This window comes from Ptychodera flava, unplaced genomic scaffold (assembly GCF_041260155.1).
Source record: "Ptychodera flava strain L36383 unplaced genomic scaffold, AS_Pfla_20210202 Scaffold_61__1_contigs__length_779756_pilon, whole genome shotgun sequence".
In the NCBI taxonomy this organism is placed as follows: Eukaryota; Metazoa; Hemichordata; class Enteropneusta; family Ptychoderidae; genus Ptychodera; species Ptychodera flava.
In genome coordinates this window covers 340,249-361,480 of record NW_027248383.1, presented here as the reverse complement: position 1 = coordinate 361,480, position 21,232 = coordinate 340,249, and the positions used below count along the sequence as shown (strand labels likewise).

Genomic DNA, 21,232 nt, shown 5'->3' with positions numbered 1-21,232 from the left:
GTATGTATGTCTAACGCAAAACTCACGAACCGCTGCACGTATTAAGCTGATTTTTTGTGTAGTGATGTCATACGTGTGTAGATGTGCTACTTTTAAAATAACTTTTTAGTCTCATAGATATGCAAATGAGGTAGAAAAACGGCGAAAATGGTCAAAAATCAATAACTCAGGAACTACTCATCTGATCATTGTCATATTTGGGTTTTAGGTACCTTAGGCCCAACTCATTTAAACATATAGATTTGATGTCAATATTTGATGCTTTCTATTTTTAATGAATTTTTTCTTTCCTTCTTGCCATTTTAGTAAAAAATGTTTTTTCTCTTAAACCAATAGTCGGATCGCTTTAAAATTTGGCGTGCAGGTGCCTTGTGATAACTCAAAATAGAATTCATCAAAATTATGGCAAAATTTGCATATTTGTATTTTTGGGCAATTTTTGCCATTTTTGGTTTAAAAAATCTTCTTTGAAACTGTGTATGCCATTACTTTCTAATTGGGTGTGCAGGTTCCTAGGAGAGTGACCTGAAGATGACTCAGTGAACTCAAGGCAAAATTTGCAAATTTTGTGGTACTTTTTGCCATGCTTTCAAATTTGGTACACAGGTGAAATGTAGTAGGTCATTCATTCAAAGTCAAGTACTGCCTGTGTGAATGAGCAGATTATGATTTTGCTGTTCCAGGCTGAGGTGCTATTTTTAGGAATGATGCAATGTTAAAAAAGTAATTAATGTTTCAACTGATTTTGACTTACATTGTATGTAACTCATGTACTGTAAAAACCCTATCAATTCACCCAGAAAAAAATAATATGATTTTAAATAATTGAATTAATTAGGAAATCAACAAAGCCAAAATAATTTTAGTATAGAATTATTAGAAAGTTCAATTTTTTTGACAGTTCATAGTGAACTGCTTACCATCTTGGAGGATTAAAACATGTAAAGTCAACTTTCCTGAATCCCAACTTTGACATATTTTGAACCGTCATATATTGTGCTCTGTATGTTATCTAAAGAAAGTTCTCATAATAGTTTGTCTTGATACGTTGGTCAAATAAATAGAAATAGAGAAAGTTCCAATTTCCATTTATGGTTGACTTGGTAAGGATAAAAATAAATTTCTTTTCGAGGAAAACATTGAGTGGTCAATTAAAAGAGTGGTAAAGTGATAGGGTTTTTATAGTAACGCTGAGCTGTAAGATTCCCCAGTGCTAATTATAGCAATTATGAAATCTGTGTAAACAGTGCAATGAAAGTGTTACATGATTCCTTATAATGCTTTTGATGACCTTGAACTTCTTAAGTTGCAAACATTCGTCTCTTCTGTGTGCTTTCTCTGAGTACCTACAGGCTCAACTTATTCAACAGAACTTACTTGCAATGTTATTTGAAAGTTAAAATGTGCTTGGTTAATAGGATGAAAATACTGATAAAGATATCCAGCTGAAGATTCTTTATAACCTGACAGATATGCTGTTTTTTATGACGTAAATCTTGATAAGCAAGTCTTGTTTACTTTAATTAGAATGTAATTAACTCTCGTTTATATTATTATAAGCAGTAGTATCAAGTTGAACAAGCTGATATTGACAAGTTGGTCGGCTGTTGGAGGTTAAAAGCTGTAAAAATAAATGTATACATGTCTATCTGTTTGTCCGTCTGTCTGTCTGTATGTATGTGTGTATGTTAGTTACCGGTAGTATGTGCGGATGTAAGGTATGTCCGTCCACACTAACAACTCCTAAGTCGCAGCACCTAACATCTTAGTATTTGGTGGACAGGTGCACCCAGGGCTGGAGATGTGAATTTGTTGAAATAAACATGTCAAGGTCAAAAATATGCAAATGAAGGGGAAGAAAGGAAAAATCCTGCAAATTGCTAAAACCCTGTAGCCACTGGCCAGATTTGGTTGAAACTTGGTATGCAGCTCTTTATAGTGACTTAAGTTACATTTCTTCAAATTGTGGTGAAATTTTGAAAGTTGTATTTTTTGGGCGATTTTCCCGGGTTTTTTTTGTCAAAAAATCTTCTTTTCTGAAAGCGCTCATCCCATTGCCTTGAAAACTTGTATGTATGATCCTAGGGTTGGCCTTTGTCAGATTTGTTCAAATTGTGGTGAAATTTTCATATTTGTATTTGGGCGCAATTTTGCCCATTTTTTGTCAAAAAATCAGTTTCTCCCAAGTATTTGTTGGATTGCTGTAAAACATGATAGTCTTGATCCTAGGGTTGTTTTCTGTCAGATGTGTAAAAGTCATTATGAGATGGAGCATTTCATATTGCTGGGGTATAAGATTAATTTGGACTTGCAAGGAATTTTCATAGTCAACCTGTTAGAATACAATGTCATGTGTGTACCAGTAGTTAGTATATCTGTAAAATGAGAGGACAGTGTCATTGACACTATTTCTTGACAAAATGTAACATGACCCTGATGACCTTTTACCTCAAATATACATATATGTCCATAACTCAGTAACCACAAGTGCTACACCCTTCATATTTGGTATGATGGGAGACCTTATGGCGGCATATCCTGTACCTCATTAAATATGTGCATATCTAATTCTGGGCTAACCAATAGAGATTGGGGTCTGATTTTTGGTACATAGGGATAACTGTGGTATACAATTGTTTGACAAAATGTGACATGACCTAAATGACCTTTGACCTCAAATATACATATATCTCCAAACTCAGTAGACAAAAGTGCTACACCCTTCATATTTGGTATGATGGGAGACCTTGAGGTGCCACATCCTGTGCCTCATCAATTATGTGCATATCTAATTCTGGGCTAGCTAATACACTAGATGTCTGATGTTTGGTACACAGGAATAAATTTGGTAAAAAATCTGTTTGCAACAATATCCAACAGGCCCACACTACCTTTCATCTTGATTTAACAAATATGCCTGTAAATGCCTATAAATAATACATGCTCTAATTTTGATCGAATGAAGCACCTTATGACATTAGAGGGTTATTGATTATCATTGTGGCACCTTTTGCCACTGTTTGCAAGTGCTTGGGCCCCGTGAAGCTGCTTGCAGCTTTAATTAAATTCTCTTCCATACTTGGACTAACAAATAAAGGTTTATCAGACTGACTCAAGGGGGAAGCCAAACTCCCTTGAGTGATTTTGGTCATTTTATCTCACATTACCTAACATTGTGTATATGTATTTATAACAAACAGAGGTAATCTTTACGGTTGAAACAGTCTCATTCGCATCTCTGTTGTTGTATGTATGTATGTATGTATGTATGTATGTATGTGTGTACGTGTTTACGTATGTATGTATGTATGTATGTATGTATGTATGTATGTATGTATGTATGTATGTATGTAGTATGTATGTATGTATGTATGTATGTATGTATGTATGTATGTATGTACGTACGTACGTATGTTGTGTGTGTATGTATTGTTACATGAAAGAAAACGAACAAAAGGTGAACTCAGCAGTTTCCTTTTAAAACGAAATTTATTACAAAAATAAACTTAATCGCAAAGCCGAGGAATGGAATACAAACCTTAAAAGTGTACTGACTACTTATCTCAGCTGGGACGGCAAAGCTCCATTCTCAGAGTTGTAACAGTCAGTCGGATGAATGAACAGTCCTTTGGCTTGCAGGCTTGAAGTTGCACAAAGTCCTCAGTATAAATCCAGCGTGGAAATGAAGGTCTTGAAAAGTCTTGAAATTAATACTGCTAGAGTTTCCAAGACTTGAAGTGACACTAGAGACACAATCTCAATGTCTGCCTGCATGCCTGTTGCCCCAGTATTTATACACATGTGGTCATATAAGATCATATAAGAACAATCTAGAACTGTTATTGACATGCACATTACTGCTCTAAATTTGTCTCCCATACACGACTAATTAAATTTCCAGATCATTCCAAACATGACAAATTGAATTCAAGGTCGTGAGGTCGTAAAGGATAGTGACCTTGAGAATGTTCTAGACTGATTACTCTCAAGTCATGAGTTTGGGGGAAAATGACCTACAGAACAACATATTTGGCTTTCCTCACTAGATCGATCCAATCATCAGTCCTCGGGATTGGGAAAGTGTCTGGTTTTTCTAGAGTGTCCACTTTCCTGTAACCTGTGCACATACTATAAATATGATCTGATTTTGACACAAGTATGCACAGCGAACTCCAGTTACTTTTACAGGGTTCAATAAAGTTATTATCCAGCAGGTATTTGAATTGTTCCTGGAGATGCTTCGCTTTCGTTGGATTGAGTCTGTATTGATGTTGTTTCAGAGGCTTACTGTGCCCAACATCAACGTCGTGATACACGATGATTGTTCTTGTTGGAACATCTTGTAACAGGTGTTTATATTCGTGGATCAGTTCTTGCATCTGTTGTTGTTGTGATGGCTGGAGGTGTGCAAACTTTGTAGATTCCAGATTCTCAAGGATTTCTGAATTCTGAAGTTTGACCAAGCCGAGCTTTGAATGTAGAGTACACGCAAGTCAGTTTCAGTATCTCTATTTTCATAATGTTTTGAACTGACTATCCCTATCCAAATATGGCTTAAGCATATTTAAATATATGGCATAACTGTTTGTGTTTTCGCCTGTCAGGTATTATCATGATGTTATTTACATCGCTTTATTTCTTATCAATTAGATATGACCCAAAGTAACGAGCATGGAGTGGTTAGCCAGGAACCGGAAGAACAGCAAGAACGTTTTGACCTGGTTCAAACTCCGTTTTGAGGTGTTTTTATCATATTTGATTTTCATTGGCTGCTGAGATGACTCAAGGTTTTCTCTGGCGAATTCTCGTGCCTTGGAGAGATTTGTACCAAAATCTGACACATATTGTAAAATATTCAGACAATCATCATCGTCTGATAAGAATTTCTCTTATTGCATTAATCGGTTTGTTTGAAAAAGACCTCATCGTAAAACTTCATTCATTGGCGACTGCAGAGATAACGATTTAGGAATGATATAAGTTTTTTGCACTCCAATCTTTGCAGCTCATGGCATCTGTAACCAATTGAAAATGCTCTTTACTTTTCTTTTGAGCCCATTCGATGGCAATCTTGTATTTGTTTTGATTTTAGCACTATTAAAGCTTCTTCCTATTCATTTGACAAAGTGTTACCGGGAAAGTTGGGTTTTCTTAGCAAGATAAACATTTCCAATTCATTTGAAATTGCCAAACAAGTCATCTGAAACAATGCAATTCCTTAACGATCATTAATAATTTTCGTTTTAAGAAATGTGTTGTAAATATTGCAGATAGTTTAAATTAAAAAAAAGGTGTTGGAAATAAAAAATGACTAATCAGCAATGGGTTGAAAATTTAAACGACATTGGACAATGTCATGGTATTTTACAGTCGATACCACTTATACCGAAGTAGTGCCAACCTTAGTTAGACAGAAATTTCATGTTATTATTGTTATAAACGATACTTTAATATTGTGAAGTAAGTAGTATCAGCAAACGTTTTACATCACATTATTTTATCACAGCGAAATATAAATTGTATTTTTCATATTTTTTGATGTAAATAAAAAGGAGTGGACTGATATCTTTTCATTGCCATTAAGGTAATCGTCGAAACAAAAAAGGAAGTTTTCAATGTATCAAAGTTTTGTTTGACAATTAAGTTGATGTATGAGCTGAAATCGCCCCTTTCACTAATTTTGTCAAACGTTTTTGTTTTTATACCAACTGGAGTTTTTGAAGAATATTTATGGTAACTTGGCAGAGGTTTTGGAAATATAAAATGAGGTAGATTGTCGATCGATTTGAACTCACAGCGTATGGCTCCCAGTCACCTAGCGAAGAAAGTACAGTCAAAACCGCTGCCAATCCCAACCTGAGCTAAAAGCGTTTCATCACGGTTGCAAAAAAAAAAACACAATTCCCTGAAGCACGTCCAGGTGACGAGTTCAGGCTACAGAATGAAATGATAATCGCTTTTACTCTTTTTAAGTTTCTGTCGACGACCCTCGTTGCTTTTCTTGTGTATTCAAAGGTCATATTCGTTAACGTTGTCCTCATTATAGATAATTAGAAATCAACTAAAATGGAACGAAAATGTTCAGAATGGACATTCAATAGTTAATTAAAACTTTGGTACAAGGAGGTTCATGAAAGTCATAAAAATGCAAAAAAGAAATTGAACGAAACTTCTGATCACCATATTGAATACTTAAATTAACATATAAACTTTGAGTGACACCTCAACGTCAACTCACATTGTTAAGAACAGTGGCATTCAATAGAATTCGTCCAACAAGTCACACCTGTTGATGGATAATATGTAAATGAAAGATCACTGCATGGCAACAACAGCGATTCAACTGAAGTCAAAGACAACTATAAAGCTGAAAATTCTGCTGCAGTCGTCCTATCCTTTCAACCCCTATGATCTCTTTTTCTTCGCCTTTATCGTCTTCGTCTTCACTAGTTTAATCTCAGTCCGTTCATTTTACAGAAACTCCATTTTCTGATGTTAAAATTGACGAGTCGTAGGATTTGTTTGCTTCTCAGTTTCAGTCTTCTAGATAAGTTTCTCAAACGAGTATCTTTGGTCAGGAGGGCAAACATCAAGTTCAATTTATGATGTCAATGAAGTATCTGATTATAATATTGAGTCAATATCCTCTGAAGTTTCTGATTTTTCACAGTTTCGGGAGCAGATCCAATTGAGCCATTGAATTTAATTGAGTTGCTATAAGACATCAAAAGTTACATATGATAGAAACATGTCAAGATTTTTCTTCAGATTTCAAAGTTTTTTTTATAAAGTCATTCAATAACTTCAACCAAATCTTGTCACCAGTCAACAGAAACGTATTCATGAACTTGTGACTAAGTTACCACCTACGGTTAAGTCCAAGATGTGTTGTTGGTGTTTACAATTTTCTATCATCATCCTTTTCTAATTTACAACATGTTGTCCTTCACCTTGTTAATACATTGGAGTAAGAGCTTACAACTGTAATCATAGTTGAATTCAATATTGAGTCATTATTACAAATACAATTTAGAAAGCAAGTAAGTGAACGTATGGCAAAGCACTTCAACTGTACACAACTTATTCAGAAGCTATACACAAATTACTTTAAATGTGGGTATTGCATCGATCAAATTTATGCTAACATTTATTGAATGCTAAGTGGTTTTCTTGAGTCAAAGTATAGTCATCACAAATCGGTATGCATTGAACTCTTACAAAATACCAGTAAGTACCTAAAGCTGATGTAATTCTATAATAGTAGTGAAAGTTGAAAAATATTTATCAGTTTAAAGAAATTTTGCAGTTACATTCAAATACTATTATAAAGGTTTTGAAACCAATCGTACATTACTTTGATTTACCATATTCCAGTGCTCAAAAGGACGTATTATCCAGATCATGGTTTTCTCAATTCAATTATACCGAATTTTCACACGAAAACAAAACCATTCAGTTCACTTTCGGTTAAAGCATTTTCCTAGGGTAAACATGCTTATGGGTACGTTTCTAGAGAAACTGTAGAAAGAACTGTGTACAATTTACTAAACAATCGCTTCGTAGCTGCCCTTAAAATGAAATACACACATGAAAGTAGGTCTTTAAAGTGCTATACTAAAATGCTCATTATTCACAGTAACTTCGCTTCTGATACAAAAAGGACCAAGGTAAAATACAGGTGATCACTAACACCCATTGAAGCAGCTACATCCATACATACACTGATGACAAATTGGCAATGATAGCACATTTAAGCTAAAATTACTACTCAATGACGTTACATAGAGTGGGAATAAACTCTCAACACTATGTCGTCAAAACCTTCCTCTGGTTTATTCTGAAAAGGAGTGGGGGCGTTATGAAGTATTTTCATTGCCCACTGCATGAAAACCCAATAATTCAGATAAATTCACATTAATGAGTTGCCTGTATTATAGTATAATACACGTGAATTCACATGAATCCACATGAATACAGGCTTGCTGAATACAAAAAATGGATTCTTGACTGTATTCATCTGTATATGCACTCTTCAGCTAAAATACAGGCAATAATCCATGTTAATACAGTAAGTATTATAGGGTTTTTATGCAGTGGACGTTGCTGATGAATCACCCTTGTTAGCAGTGTGGGAAACCTGCATTCAGATTGTCATGAATGGCATGTAATAAGGGTAAAGCTACTCAAAATATAATTCGTATTTTGATTGTGTGTGTTTTATGTTCAATGGCGTGTATTTTGAAATTACATATTATCCTTCGGTCTTCTGTGTAATGAACTTGCTCGTTATGGCAAGACATAGCTGTAACCTGCGTATCAATGCGCCGTCTTTACGCCAGAGTGATGGAACTGTATAACATTACGATCTTTTGATGCTATGTTTGCACGCAACAGCTTTCGAGATTAAGCTTGTCAAGGAATTGATGGAAGAAGAGGAGGAAGAGGACAAGGAGTAAATACAATAGGGGCCAGAACATATAGGGCTTGGGCCCGTAAAAAGAAGGAAGAAGCTCAGGAATTATGGTAAAAATAATAGGGGCCCAAGCATGGCAGTCTTAGGTCCCTAAAATCCATATGAATATATAGGGGCCCAGCCCACAGCTTTGGTCCCTAACAATGACAGTGAACCGATTCGCAAGTATGTTAAGGTTTGGGCGTCAAACGTTATCATGATTATGCATTAGGGCTCATGATTATTAATAAAACAACACTGCCCACACATGAGATGACAATAGAACATCGCTAAATCACATCACAAACGTGATCTCTGCATTCTTTTTGCTAGAATACTTATCTTTCGATGTTCCTCATGCCGTGGACTTACGCCTTTATTAGTGTGTCGCTAATGTTTGGATTTCGTTTGTATGCAAGGATCGGCCTTTTCTATATGTTTCAAGTTTACACACAGTGCGTATGGGCTATATGTTGTTGTGAAAATCAAGGAAGAGATATACTTATATTATGGAGGTACATTTGGTATCTCCATGTTTATATAAGCCACTGAGGAACCAACTGGTTACAAACGGGGGGTCAAAAGGTCACGGGGTCTGATACACACTTCCGTGTCTCACCATGGCTTATTTTAAATTAACAACCCATTTGCTAATTTTCACACTAAAAACCTTACCCAATACAGACACAAAACACATCAAACACATGCAAGACACGTGGGATGATGTGTTAAGCCACATTCAATGTACAATTACAAAATGTTTTAGTAATAGGCGACGGGGTAATGACCTTTTGAATAGCTTGTGAAATGGGACGATCGCACACAGAGCAACCAGATTTCCTTCGAAAATTCCAAATTGTAGATCGCATTATTTTTCAGAAATTATTCTTTCCTCAAATTAAGGCTTAAAATATCTTTACCTTTAAAGTGTATGATAAACGTTCCATTAAAGAATTACCAAAATTCAAAGGAATATTGATTTTTTTCTGCGAATCGTACGCATTTGGCAGAAATATAATGCGATTAACTCCATAATTTTCTTTTAAAAATGTGTTGAGTGATTGTCCTGAAACCACTCTGTTATCATATCCCGAAAAAACAAAGCTTAAACGTTGTTTACAAGTTCGAATATGCTGATAGAGAATATAATCGATTTGGCGGGAAACGTCGGTATAAAAATCACGTGACTCATTTTATGCAAATTTAAATAACATAAACTGAAAGGGCAATCAAACTACGTATGTGTACCAGATTTCATCATAATATTGCCAGTAGTTTTTGAGAAATTATTGACAGCCCTAAATTCAGTGTAAACCCCTGCCTTAAAGAGGCACTCCCACTTGGTAACATTTTTAAAACACATTTTTTAATGCCAATGGTCGATATTTGACGTGGCGACTGTGCGCGGACTGCGAGATATTGATAAAAACATGTCATTTCCCGAGCGTATTTTTCTCATCCCGAAGTTTTACGATCGTTTCTGATTTTGACCCGAAATCCCCTGAAGGTTTCTTGTTGTGCTGATTGACGATATTCTAGGGAGTCTAGCTGACAATGGCCCCAGTGCCGAACGTTCGAAGTTCGGAAGCTGAATTTAGGTGGGCCACCGGAATTCAAACTTTTACTTTTTTGAGGACATGTTTTTATCGATATCTCGTGATCCGCGCGCAGTCGCCACTTCAAATATCGACCGTTGGCATTAAAAAAATGTGCTTTAAAAATGTTACCAAGTGGGAGTGCCACTTTAACTCACTTGCGTTGAAATTTATTATTCTTGAAGAAGAAAGCTTTGTCTTTATGCTTCATATTATAGTCTAAACTAAAATCATCTCTTTGCAATAATTGATACGTCTTATGTTAGATTACAACATCGTTTACCTATTTTTGTTCAGCAGTGACGTCAGCTCCAACCTTTCTGATTGAGCCAGTGAATACTATAGGTGTTGTTGGAGATACGTATGTTCAGATATATTGCAAAGTGGAAAGCTTTTCGACTATCGATTGGCAGTTTAATGGGAATCTACTTGCCTCTGAATGCACCACTGTAGACGAAAGTAAATACTCCATTGAAGGAGACTGTGATAAAGAGTTTAACTTGCAAATTAACGACATAGAATTGAGCGATGAAGGTGTATATGAGTGCATCGCCGGAAGTCCATCGACATCAAAAAGTGCAACTTTAACTGTTAATCGTAAGTGCCAAATTCACGTTGTTATTACATCAATATTTTGTTGTATTTCATGTAGAAGATAGCGTTACGTATTGTGATTAAATATTTTCACTTCGTTGGCCTTGTACACGACCTATTAGTTGAAAATGTGTTGTTGTTCACGTTTGTGTAAGTAGTTCACTGTTTCATTTAAAGTTATTTACCTCCTATTACTTTTTGACCAAAGGAGTATCTATTTTGTATCGTTTAACTCTTAAGGGTTTCCAGAAGAAGTAACGAGAAGAAAATAAAAAGTCGAACCTCGTCGACATACAGCTTGCAGTATTCCATCATTTCTTTAACACTTCTTAAAGCTAGAGATCACTATATTAAACCTTCCTATAATTTGTAAGTTACACGAAACTTACCTGGAAGTTGAAGTTTGACTAGAATTCTGCCGAGCTGCTGTTGCAGCAACGTTGTCACCCGAGATTGCGCAAGGCTACCCAGCATTCTGTCTTTCAGGCATTCAGTCGATGAATGGACATAACCATATTTATTTAAACCAAATTTAGGGAGGGGTACATGCATGTTCCAATGGGTTTAGTTGATCCATCTTTGTCGTACACATGGCTCAGGGTGGGCGAGTGACACCTTTGCTGCAACAACAGCTCAGTAGAATTCTTGTCAAACTTCATCTTCAAGGTAAGTTTCGTTAACTTACAAATTCTGCCTCACTGCTTTCTGGCAGGTGTCACTCGAGATGTTTAACGTTATGTCCATGAGATAATCAAATTCAACTGTGCAACCAAATATTGACATTTCCAAGAATATCTATTTTCTAACCACTCAGTATTGTAACAATTGAACTAGACATGAAGTAGTTAAAATTTTTGCTGTAGCTTTTCAAAAATGTTTCTTCAAAATTCACCAACATTAACCATTGGCTTATTGTTAAATTTGAAAAAGTTTTCTCCTTTGATCAGCCTACTGAGGAAAGAACAGTCTTAGCTTTTATCATATCCTTCAATGCAGAACTAGTACTGTCGGCACAAATACCACAGGTCGACAAGGCATTATATTTGTGATGATTTTTCCTAGTTTTACCATAAATTCAAAGATAGCTATTTCTTAATTTCTTGACAATGAAGACAGATTGTCATCTCTTCAGTTCCTTCCATTATCCTGTGTTTAACGTGTGACTCATCTCTAACCAATCAAAGTCAAAGACACTTCTTACTTTCCCGCCAAAACCGGCTATATCACAGCCTGAATTAGCCACTTTACTTTAGTATATGTTTACGCACAGCATAGTGTATTTGTATGCGTATACTCAGAGCGCATCGCTCACCACTGGATCTGGTCGTCACTTATCCACCCACTGATACATTATGTTATTGTAGCAGTAGTTCATCGTAGCTGTAGTAATAAAGTTTGAAGAAATAGAGCCGTCGCCTCTGTCTCCATCACTTGAACCCAAAAGATCTTGCTTCGTAAACAATCCCACACATTGTTTTTGGTGCCGAGACCAGGATGAGTTCAAAGAAGAAAGCAAAGTCGAAGTCAGCGAAAGCAGAGGAAATGGCAACTCCAGCTACGACCACCTGAAGAGGACACGAGGAGTCTGCCGCGGAAAAGTGACGAACCAACTCAAGAAAGCCGAAACCACAATGTCTGCGTTTCAGGGCGACCCCGAACAACTGTTCATACTGGAGATGATACTTGCAAGAGTAGAGAAAACGTACGCGAGATACAAACATTCGACAGTTTGATGATGATGATGATGAAGATGATGATGATGATTATTATTATTATACTTTATTTAACGAGGGTAGTCCGATTTACAAAATGAATTGTAATTTCCATCAGAGCCCTCTAAAATAAGTCCATTGTCATACAAAGAGAAAGCATACATGGAAAAATTATTGAATTGGGGACATTTCGATAAATAAACAGATTATAAATAAATATGCGAAACTAAAATGTAACAAAGGTCCAACAAGACACAATCAATCCAAATCAGAGCCCTCGTCCATGAACTTAGCATACAGATAATTACGTAATGTGGATTTAAAGGATAACAAAGTTTCACAGCTACGAACGGATGGGGCAATAGCGTTCAAAATTTTAACTGCTCGATAAGCGAATGAACAATATTAGGTATGCAAATTGGGTGTTACACGCACTGTAGATTGCTCTTGAAAAAATCTTCAATTTCTCAGCCGTGCTTGAAGTTTTTTTTTGTCAAATCATGAAATGTGAGGATTGTGATACAGAAGGAAAGTTAAGCTCTGCCAGGGAGACTTACATTTATGTGCCAAGTGTGAACACAGAAGATTTGGGAAGGAACCATCCAAAGCTAAGACGACAACACTAGGCAGCGACATGGCAGACATCACACCTGAACTTGACTCAACCCCTGAGATGACATATCATCAAAATACAGAGACCAAGACATCAACAGAAACAAGTGACCTTGCACAAATACTCAGCGCCATTACGGGTATGAAAGAAGAAATAAAACATCTCGTTCAATCTCAAAATGATATGGTAAGATCTATGGATTTTATCAACCAACAATTTGAAAACATGAGAGAACGGACGGATAATATGCAAGAATGTATTGACACCTTAAGAGAAGACAATAGAATATTATGTAAGCGAGTTGAAACACTTCAAGCAGAACTGCATTCCTTAGATCAATACAATCGCAGGGTCAATCTCGAAATAGCAGGTATCCCAGAATCTGTTGACGGTCAATAAAATACAGACGCTATTGCCCTTGCTGTTCTGCAGAAGTTGATACCAGCATAACTCCAAAAGACATTGACGTTTCGCACAGAATTGGTGTCAAACAGAACCCAGAACAACCAGGTGATCGGAGATTAAATGCCCGAATACGTCCAATCATTGTGAGATTTACAACACGAAGAATGAGAAACGTAATATACGAAACCGGAGAAAATTACAAGGAGTGACGACCAGGAATGTTGGATATCGTCAAGAAAATAATATTTTCATTAATGAAAACCTCTGTCAATCACAACGTCAGCTGATTCGTTCAAAGTTCAACTGCTCACGTGATCCTGTTAACGCTGTCAACATTGGCTCTACTTCCATCACATCTGTCTCATCTGCGCGCAACATTGGTATGATCTTCGACAATAAACACATGTTCAGTCAGCACATCAGGCAAACTTACAAGTCAATCTACAGTCACCTCCGCCGGATTGGTTCTATACGACGCTATCTTAGCAACGAGACATGTCAAATTATCATACATGCAACTTTATCAGCCAAACTCGACTACTGCAACTCCCTTCTGTACGGCCTTCCGGATAACACTATTTCTTTACTACAACGAGCACAAAATACTGCAGCCAGGATAATCACACGCACCAGGAAATTCACACCAATCACTCCAGTTCTGGCCCGTCTCCATTGGTTACCAGTTCGTCTCAGGATTGACTACAAGATTTTGTTGTTAACGTTCAAAGCTATCCACAACCAAACGCCTGCATACATCAGTGATCTACTCCAGCCTTATATTCCCACACGCACACTGCGCTCCTCTGCCAAGAAACTTTTAACTTGCACAACCTACAAAAACATAACCTATGGTGGCCGTGCCTTCTCTTACGCTGGCCCAAATGGAATGCACTACCACTTGACATCAGAGAATCTACAAACCTAGAAACTTTCAAAAGAAAGCTGAAAACTCACATGTTCACCAGAGCATACAGTGTGGCTTAACCATTGAGCGTCACAGAGCAAAACTTCTGTTTTGGATTTTGGCGCTATATAAACTCTTGCTGATTGATTGATTGATTGATTGCTACGAAAGGTAAACATCGCCCGGAAACAAGCAAACTACAGCTACTTATGGACATACAACGGCAACGTATACGTAAGAAAGAACAAAACTACTCGATCCCTTATCATTAACAATGAGAGTGACATCCAGAAAATCCACTGACTGTATACATGCCTGCCAAACTATATAATCTAGATGGAAAGCCAAACTATTATTTTCTATGACGGACAAAATGTCTGAGACTGAGAGTTTATTTAAAATCGATAATTTTGTTCTTTCACCTCAAACGTTTAATGACACTTTCTGTAATCAGTTACAACGTTCATTTTCTGTATCTCACATTAATATTAGGTCTTTAAACAAAAACTTTGATGATTTTCGTCTTCTATATGAAGATCTAATACATTCTGATTTTACAATCATCGGGGTTTCAGAGGTCTGGAGCATACCATACCCAAACATTTTTCCATAAATGGGTATTCTTTTGAATTTAATTGTCGTGATGATATCAGAGGTGGGGGTGTTGGAGCATATATTGCTTCTTCATTAAAATACAAAGTGCTGCAAGCCAACGTGGTCCTGCAGAGTCACTTTGGATAGAGACAGTTATTGGGAACCACAAAGTTATTGTGGGAATAGTCTATAGACGTCCGAATACAAATTTGAAAGAGTTCCAGAGTAATCTACTTGAAGTGCTTGACAAATTTAAGATCAATAGGTTGGGGTGTATTCTGATCGGGGATTTTAATATCGATCTCAATGATCCAAACATCAATTCAGAGATGTTCCTTTCTAGTATGAATTGCATGGGGTTACATCAATTGATTGCTTCTCCAACTAGAATTACAAACATATCACGCACATTAATTGATCATATTTATACTAATTTGTGTTCCAACTCAATCAAAACTGGTACAATCTTAACAGATGTCAGTGATCACTTACCTGTATTTGCGATTTTTGATTTATGTAATCTTCAATCAAAGTATGTACGGATAGTTTATAGAAATTATAAGAATTATGGTAAGGAATTATTTGTAAGTAGTCTTGAAAATGTACCTTGGAATAATATTTATGAATGTACTGATGTTAATTTAGCTTATGATAGATTTTGCTCAATTTTTACTGAGATTTGTGACAGTTATGCCCCTATTGTTACAAGCAATGTTAAAAGGTCTAGATCTGATAAGCCTTGGATAACTAGAGCAATTAAGAAATCAATTCATAGAAAACATAAATTGTATTGTAATGTTATCAAATCAGGATATGAGCCAAATGCTGTTAGTAAGTATAAACATTATAGAAATATATTGACTTCTGTGCTCAGAAATGCAAAAAGGTTTCATTATAGCAATCTGTTTTCAGAGAATAAGGGTAACACCAAAAAAACTTGGAGTATAATCAATGATATACTTGGTAGGAGCAATGATGTCAAAGGAGGTCTGCCAGATAAACTCATTATTTCACCAGATAATACTGACAGTGATTGTACTTCACCACAGGAAATTGTGTCGGCTTTTAATGATTTTTTTGTTCATATTGGTCCAAAGCTGGCTGAAAAAATTGCACAGAGCAACAACAATAGTTTCAGAGAATACCTCGGGGAACCAAATTCCAACTCATTTTACTTGTATCCAACTACTGGTGATGAGGTTAGAAGCTTCCTACGTAATCTTGATGTTAACAAATCCTGTGGTTACGACAATCTTCCAGCTCGACTTTTAATCGATGCTGCTGATGTAATTTCTGAGCCATTACAGTATATCATTAATCTTTCCTTTTCCTGTGGGCAGTTTCCAAATGCCCTGAAAATTGCCAAGGTGAAACCAGTTTTTAAAAAGGGGTCAGAACACTCTCCTGATAATTATCGACCAATTTCCATTCTTCCTGTGCTAAGTAAGCTCTTTGAAAAACTTGTAGATAGACGCTTGCGATCATTCTTAAATCACAACCACATACTATATGAACATCAGTATGGCTTCCGAGAAAGCACAGTACAAAGTTGTCTGTCATAAATTTAGTAAATTATCTCGTTAAACAGATGGACGAAGGCAGAGTCACCTTAGGTATTTTTGTTGATTTCTCAAAGGCCTTCGATACCATCAATCATAACATTTTATTGTCCAAATTGTCTCATCATGGAATACGGGTTTACCTTTGTTGTGGTTTCAGGATTACTTGCAAAATCATCAGCAATTTGTGTGCTCTGAAGGCGTAAACTCCACATATTCATCAATAACCTGCGGAGTTCCACAAGGTTCCGTTTTAGGACCAACGCTGTTTTTACTATACATCAATGACTTTCCACTTTCATCTTCATATTTTGATTTCAGACTATTTGCTGACGATTCAAACCTTTTCCACACATTCCACATACACAGAGAAATATTGACCTTTCCATTGTTAACAATGAACTTAGTGATGTAACAGCGTGGTGTATAGCGAATAAGCTCACGATAAATGAAAACAAAACTAAGTTCATGCTCATTAGAGTCGTAAATGTTTACTAAATACTTGTGGCACACTTAATGTAAATGGCAAGGTCTTGAGCAAGTCAACCATGCGTCTTTTGTTGGTATTGTTATTGATAGACATTTGCTCTGGAAAGAACATATTTGTCATGTAAATAGCATTATTAGAAAAAAAATAGGTGCTATTTTTAAACTTAGAGGCTTTATTCCAAAACCAGTACTTATTTTATTGTACAAGACGTTTATTCAACCCCACATATCATATGGATTAGAAGTATGGGGAAATACATTTACTTCCTATATGAATTGTATTCTTTTGTCCCAAAATGGTTGTGCGGGCAATCTCATATGCTCATTTCAGGGACAGTTCGTCTCCACTCTTTAATAGTTTGGAACTCCTTGATGTATTTAAGTTACACAGGTTTTTGATTGGTATCTTTGTTTATGATTTATTACACAATAATTTACCACACTCGATTACAGATTACTGCATGTTGTTAGATTACAAATACAATACACGACAAAAAGAGCAAGGGAATTTATGTATCCCACCTGTTAAGACATCAACAGGAAAACAATCAATAACATACACAGGTGCAATTACATGGAACAATATCACACTTAATACAAGAAAGGAACTGACAAGACATAGTTTTTCACAGTCACTTAAAAGGGATTTGCTGACTGAATATATGATATAGACACTTTTCTCACCACTTACTTTAAACAATAGAAGCTGGGTTTTAGATGTGATGAATTTTTTGTATATTTTAATTTCTTTAACATCCATGAATGTACTATTAAGCTGAATCGAGGGGTCAGACTTTGATTAGCATTATTGCTATTTTCTGACTCCTATTACCTGTAAGCTTATGAATGATTTGTATACCTTCTTTGTTCTAAACATGATTTGGAAAAATAATTTTTCAGGTAATAAAGTTAATCAATCAATCAATCAATCAAAAAAACTTTGACCCATAGCCGTTCTAATGACGGCGTGTATAAATTACCATAACTAGTGTTGCGCGTATTTAAATGATGCATTTCTGTGAGAGGACGGAATAGATTACATAAATAGGAAGGTGCAAGATTGTGTAGAGCTTTAAAAGTCATTACAGCAGTAAAATAAGTAATACGAAAGTCTATGGGTAACCAATGGAGACTAGTGAAAACAATTCGAGAGGAAACAGATGTATCGACACCTAAAATAACCCTGCCAGCTCTTTTCTGGAGTTTATACAATGTCTGGAGATTTGTTTTGGAAGTGCTACCCAAGACAGTGCAACAATAATCAACTACAGAAAGAAATAACGCATTGTTAACCAAGAGTAGTACATTTCTCTGAGTGAAAGGGCGCAGTTTACGCAAAATTCCAATTCTCATAGATTACATAGCTTATTAATGTGATCATCCCAACTTAAGATGTTGTCAATTTTACACCTAGAAGTGTGCGAGTCAAAACATTTACAATTTGAGTGTTGTTGATTTGAATAGTGAAAGGGGCATCATAATCAGTAAAAAGCTTGATTTTAAGACGTGATGCAACAACCATACATTTTGTTTTAGAGGTATTAATTGACATAGCATTGTTGGAAACCCAGTTTGAAACCGGTATAAGATCCTCATTCAAACTGAAGTTGACATTTTCTATGGTAGCCCCGGAAACACACATGGTCTGGTCATCTGCAAACATTTCCAAATTGCTCCCATTGAGACACAGTTGAAGATCATTTATGAAAATTAAAAACAGAAGTGGTCCCAGTATAGAGCCCTGTGGGACTCCACAAGTAACTGGCAACACGTCAGAGTTTTCAGACATATACCTGACAAGCTGGTTTCTACCGGTCATGTAGGAGCGGAACCAATTTAAAGATGACCCAGTTACATTATAAGTGAAAAGTTTCTTAAGCAACATGTCATGATCAACAAGATCGAAAGCTTTACACAAGTCTAAAAACATAAAGCCACTGTACAAACCCTGATCCATATTGCTGAGAAGTTGATCGGTTAACTTAAGCAGAGCAGTATGACATGAGTGTAACTTTCTAAAACCAGATTGAGAGTCAATTAATTAATATTACTATGCAGAAAATTGTACAAATTATTGTAAACATGTTTCTCTAAATTTTTTGATAGAATAGGTAAAAGAGAAATAGGCCTATAGTTGTTAATGTCACTTTTTGAAACACAATTATGTATAGGAACAATCTTGGCACTTTTGAAGCAATCAGGAAAGATGCCATTGAAAATAGACATGTTGAAAATACTTGTGACAGAATCTGCTATACAATTTGCACCAAGTTTCAAAAGTCTGGGAGATATATTGTCCCTTCCAGCAGATTTAGTATCATCCAATAGAGAAAGCTGCTCTTTTACAAAATGAACTGAGACAGGGGGGATTTGAAAAGTAACAGGGGTTGTGCCAACTTTTGAATTAACCCATGCTGCAGTAATACTCAAATCATTTGAAACATTGATACAGTTACGATACTTATCAGTAATTCCAGTAAAATGAACATTAAATGCCTGGGCAATGTCCATATGGTTTCTTAGTAATCTACCATCACTATGAATGCAAGGGTTTTGTGTACGAACATCACCCTGAGACAAAATTTTATTCACAGATCGCCAAATAACGGACGGGTTGCTGCAATTGCTACTGAAAATATCTTTATAGTACCTGCGCTTTGCGAAAGTAATGGTGTGAACAACCCTGTTTCTCAGGGATCTATACAATGACCAATCGTTGGGAGAATTTGACTTTGTAGCGTTAACGAGATGATAGTCTCTTACATGAATGAGGTCAAGAATCTCAGGGCAAAACCATGGCGGCTGTCTGTACCTTTTCACGCGCCTATCGAAATAAGAAGCGTGTGCATCACAGACATTATTGAAAATACTAGTCCAACCATTAAAGACTGAGTTGAAATCGTTTGACAGAGAAACTTGTGGCGTGAAGTCGCCATTAAGTCACCAGTAAAATTGACAACGCTGAAGTTACGAAACTGTCTTGATTTAACACAAGTATGGGAGCCAGTATTGTTCTTGTTGCCATGGTTACGTCTCACTATACAAACGGGTAGTGATCAGACAGACCAACTTTAGGAATACACACAGAGGAATGTTCATCGGGCAATTTACATAAACATGGTCGAGGAGTGTACCAGAGACAGGCCGAGTCAGGGCAGTGACAAGTTGTTCAAAATTGAGAGATACCATACATTTGTAGATGTGATGATTCATACCATTCGGGACAAGAAGATTAAAATTGAAGTCACCAAGACAATCATTTCCTTGTTTTTGAGATAAACAGACTCAAAGACTGATTCAAGTTTCTTGTCAACAGATATTGTGGAACTTGGTGGTCTATAAACACCGATAACAATGAGTGGGCGACTTTTTTTCAATGTGAATTTCAAGAATCATCATTTCAATTGCAGTTGGTTCTAAATCAAACCTACGAATCCATGAAATATCGGAACAAATGTACGTAAGAAGACCCCCACCAATACCAGCTTGTCTGTCTTTCCGACATAAATCAAAACCAGAAATGAAAAACTCAGAATCAGAGTGCGTGTCCCCAAGAAAAGTTTCACTAAGAATTAAAATGTCACATGGCTTAATATCATGATTTAAAATCAAACGTAACTCATCAATCTTGTTAGTGACGTGTTGAATGTTCCAGTGACCTATACGGAGTCCTTTGGCTTTGGAGAGTTCATGAAACGGATTCAGGACAGAGTTTGGAGAAAAGAGCGAAGCTGGATTGAGAGCAATGTTGTCGTGTGTTGATGGATGAACGGCACTCTCTTCGTGGCCGGATACCTAGTCACGGGAACAGTTCTTGGCTTTGTGGCCGGAATTTCCACAAGACCAGCAAGAAATAGCTTCCCCATGTCGACAAACTCTGAATGTGTGCCCTTGTTCTCCACAGTTGAAACATCTAATCGGGTTGGCGTTTGACTGCGCATTACGACAATCAATGGCCTGGCATTGCGGACATCTTGTTCTCACCGCCCGACGACACCACAATTAAAACATGTCGGACACGGCCGTCATTATCAGTTCGAGGAGGAATACTGAGAATGGTGACGTGGTCATTTGATTTTGATTTCGCGAGATTGATTAAATCATGATAGTCTGATATAATGTCATTAGTTGATTTACCACTGCTGATGTTATTTGTGCCGACCTGGAGGACAATTTCTCTGTATTCCCTGTTTTGGGTCTATAATTGCTACCGAATATCCTCAATGGTGGCACCAGGTATAGATATATCAGTAGCTTCACGACTTGATGCTGATATGAAACGGAGTAGCGAATCCCCAATCAGTAAAGTCTGGTT

The 21,232-nt window shown here is 36.5% G+C and overlaps 1 protein-coding gene across 1 annotated transcript in view; it reads left to right on the top strand.

Moving 5' to 3' along the window:
* Positions 1–21,232, top strand: part of LOC139128622 (roundabout homolog 2-like) — a 212,019-nt gene that overhangs the window by 90,529 nt on the left and 100,258 nt on the right. The window contains exon 2 of the mRNA XM_070694362.1: positions 10,345–10,644. Coding sequence (XP_070550463.1) covers positions 10,345–10,644 — 300 coding nt within the window. The remainder of the gene's footprint in view (positions 1–10,344; positions 10,645–21,232) is intronic.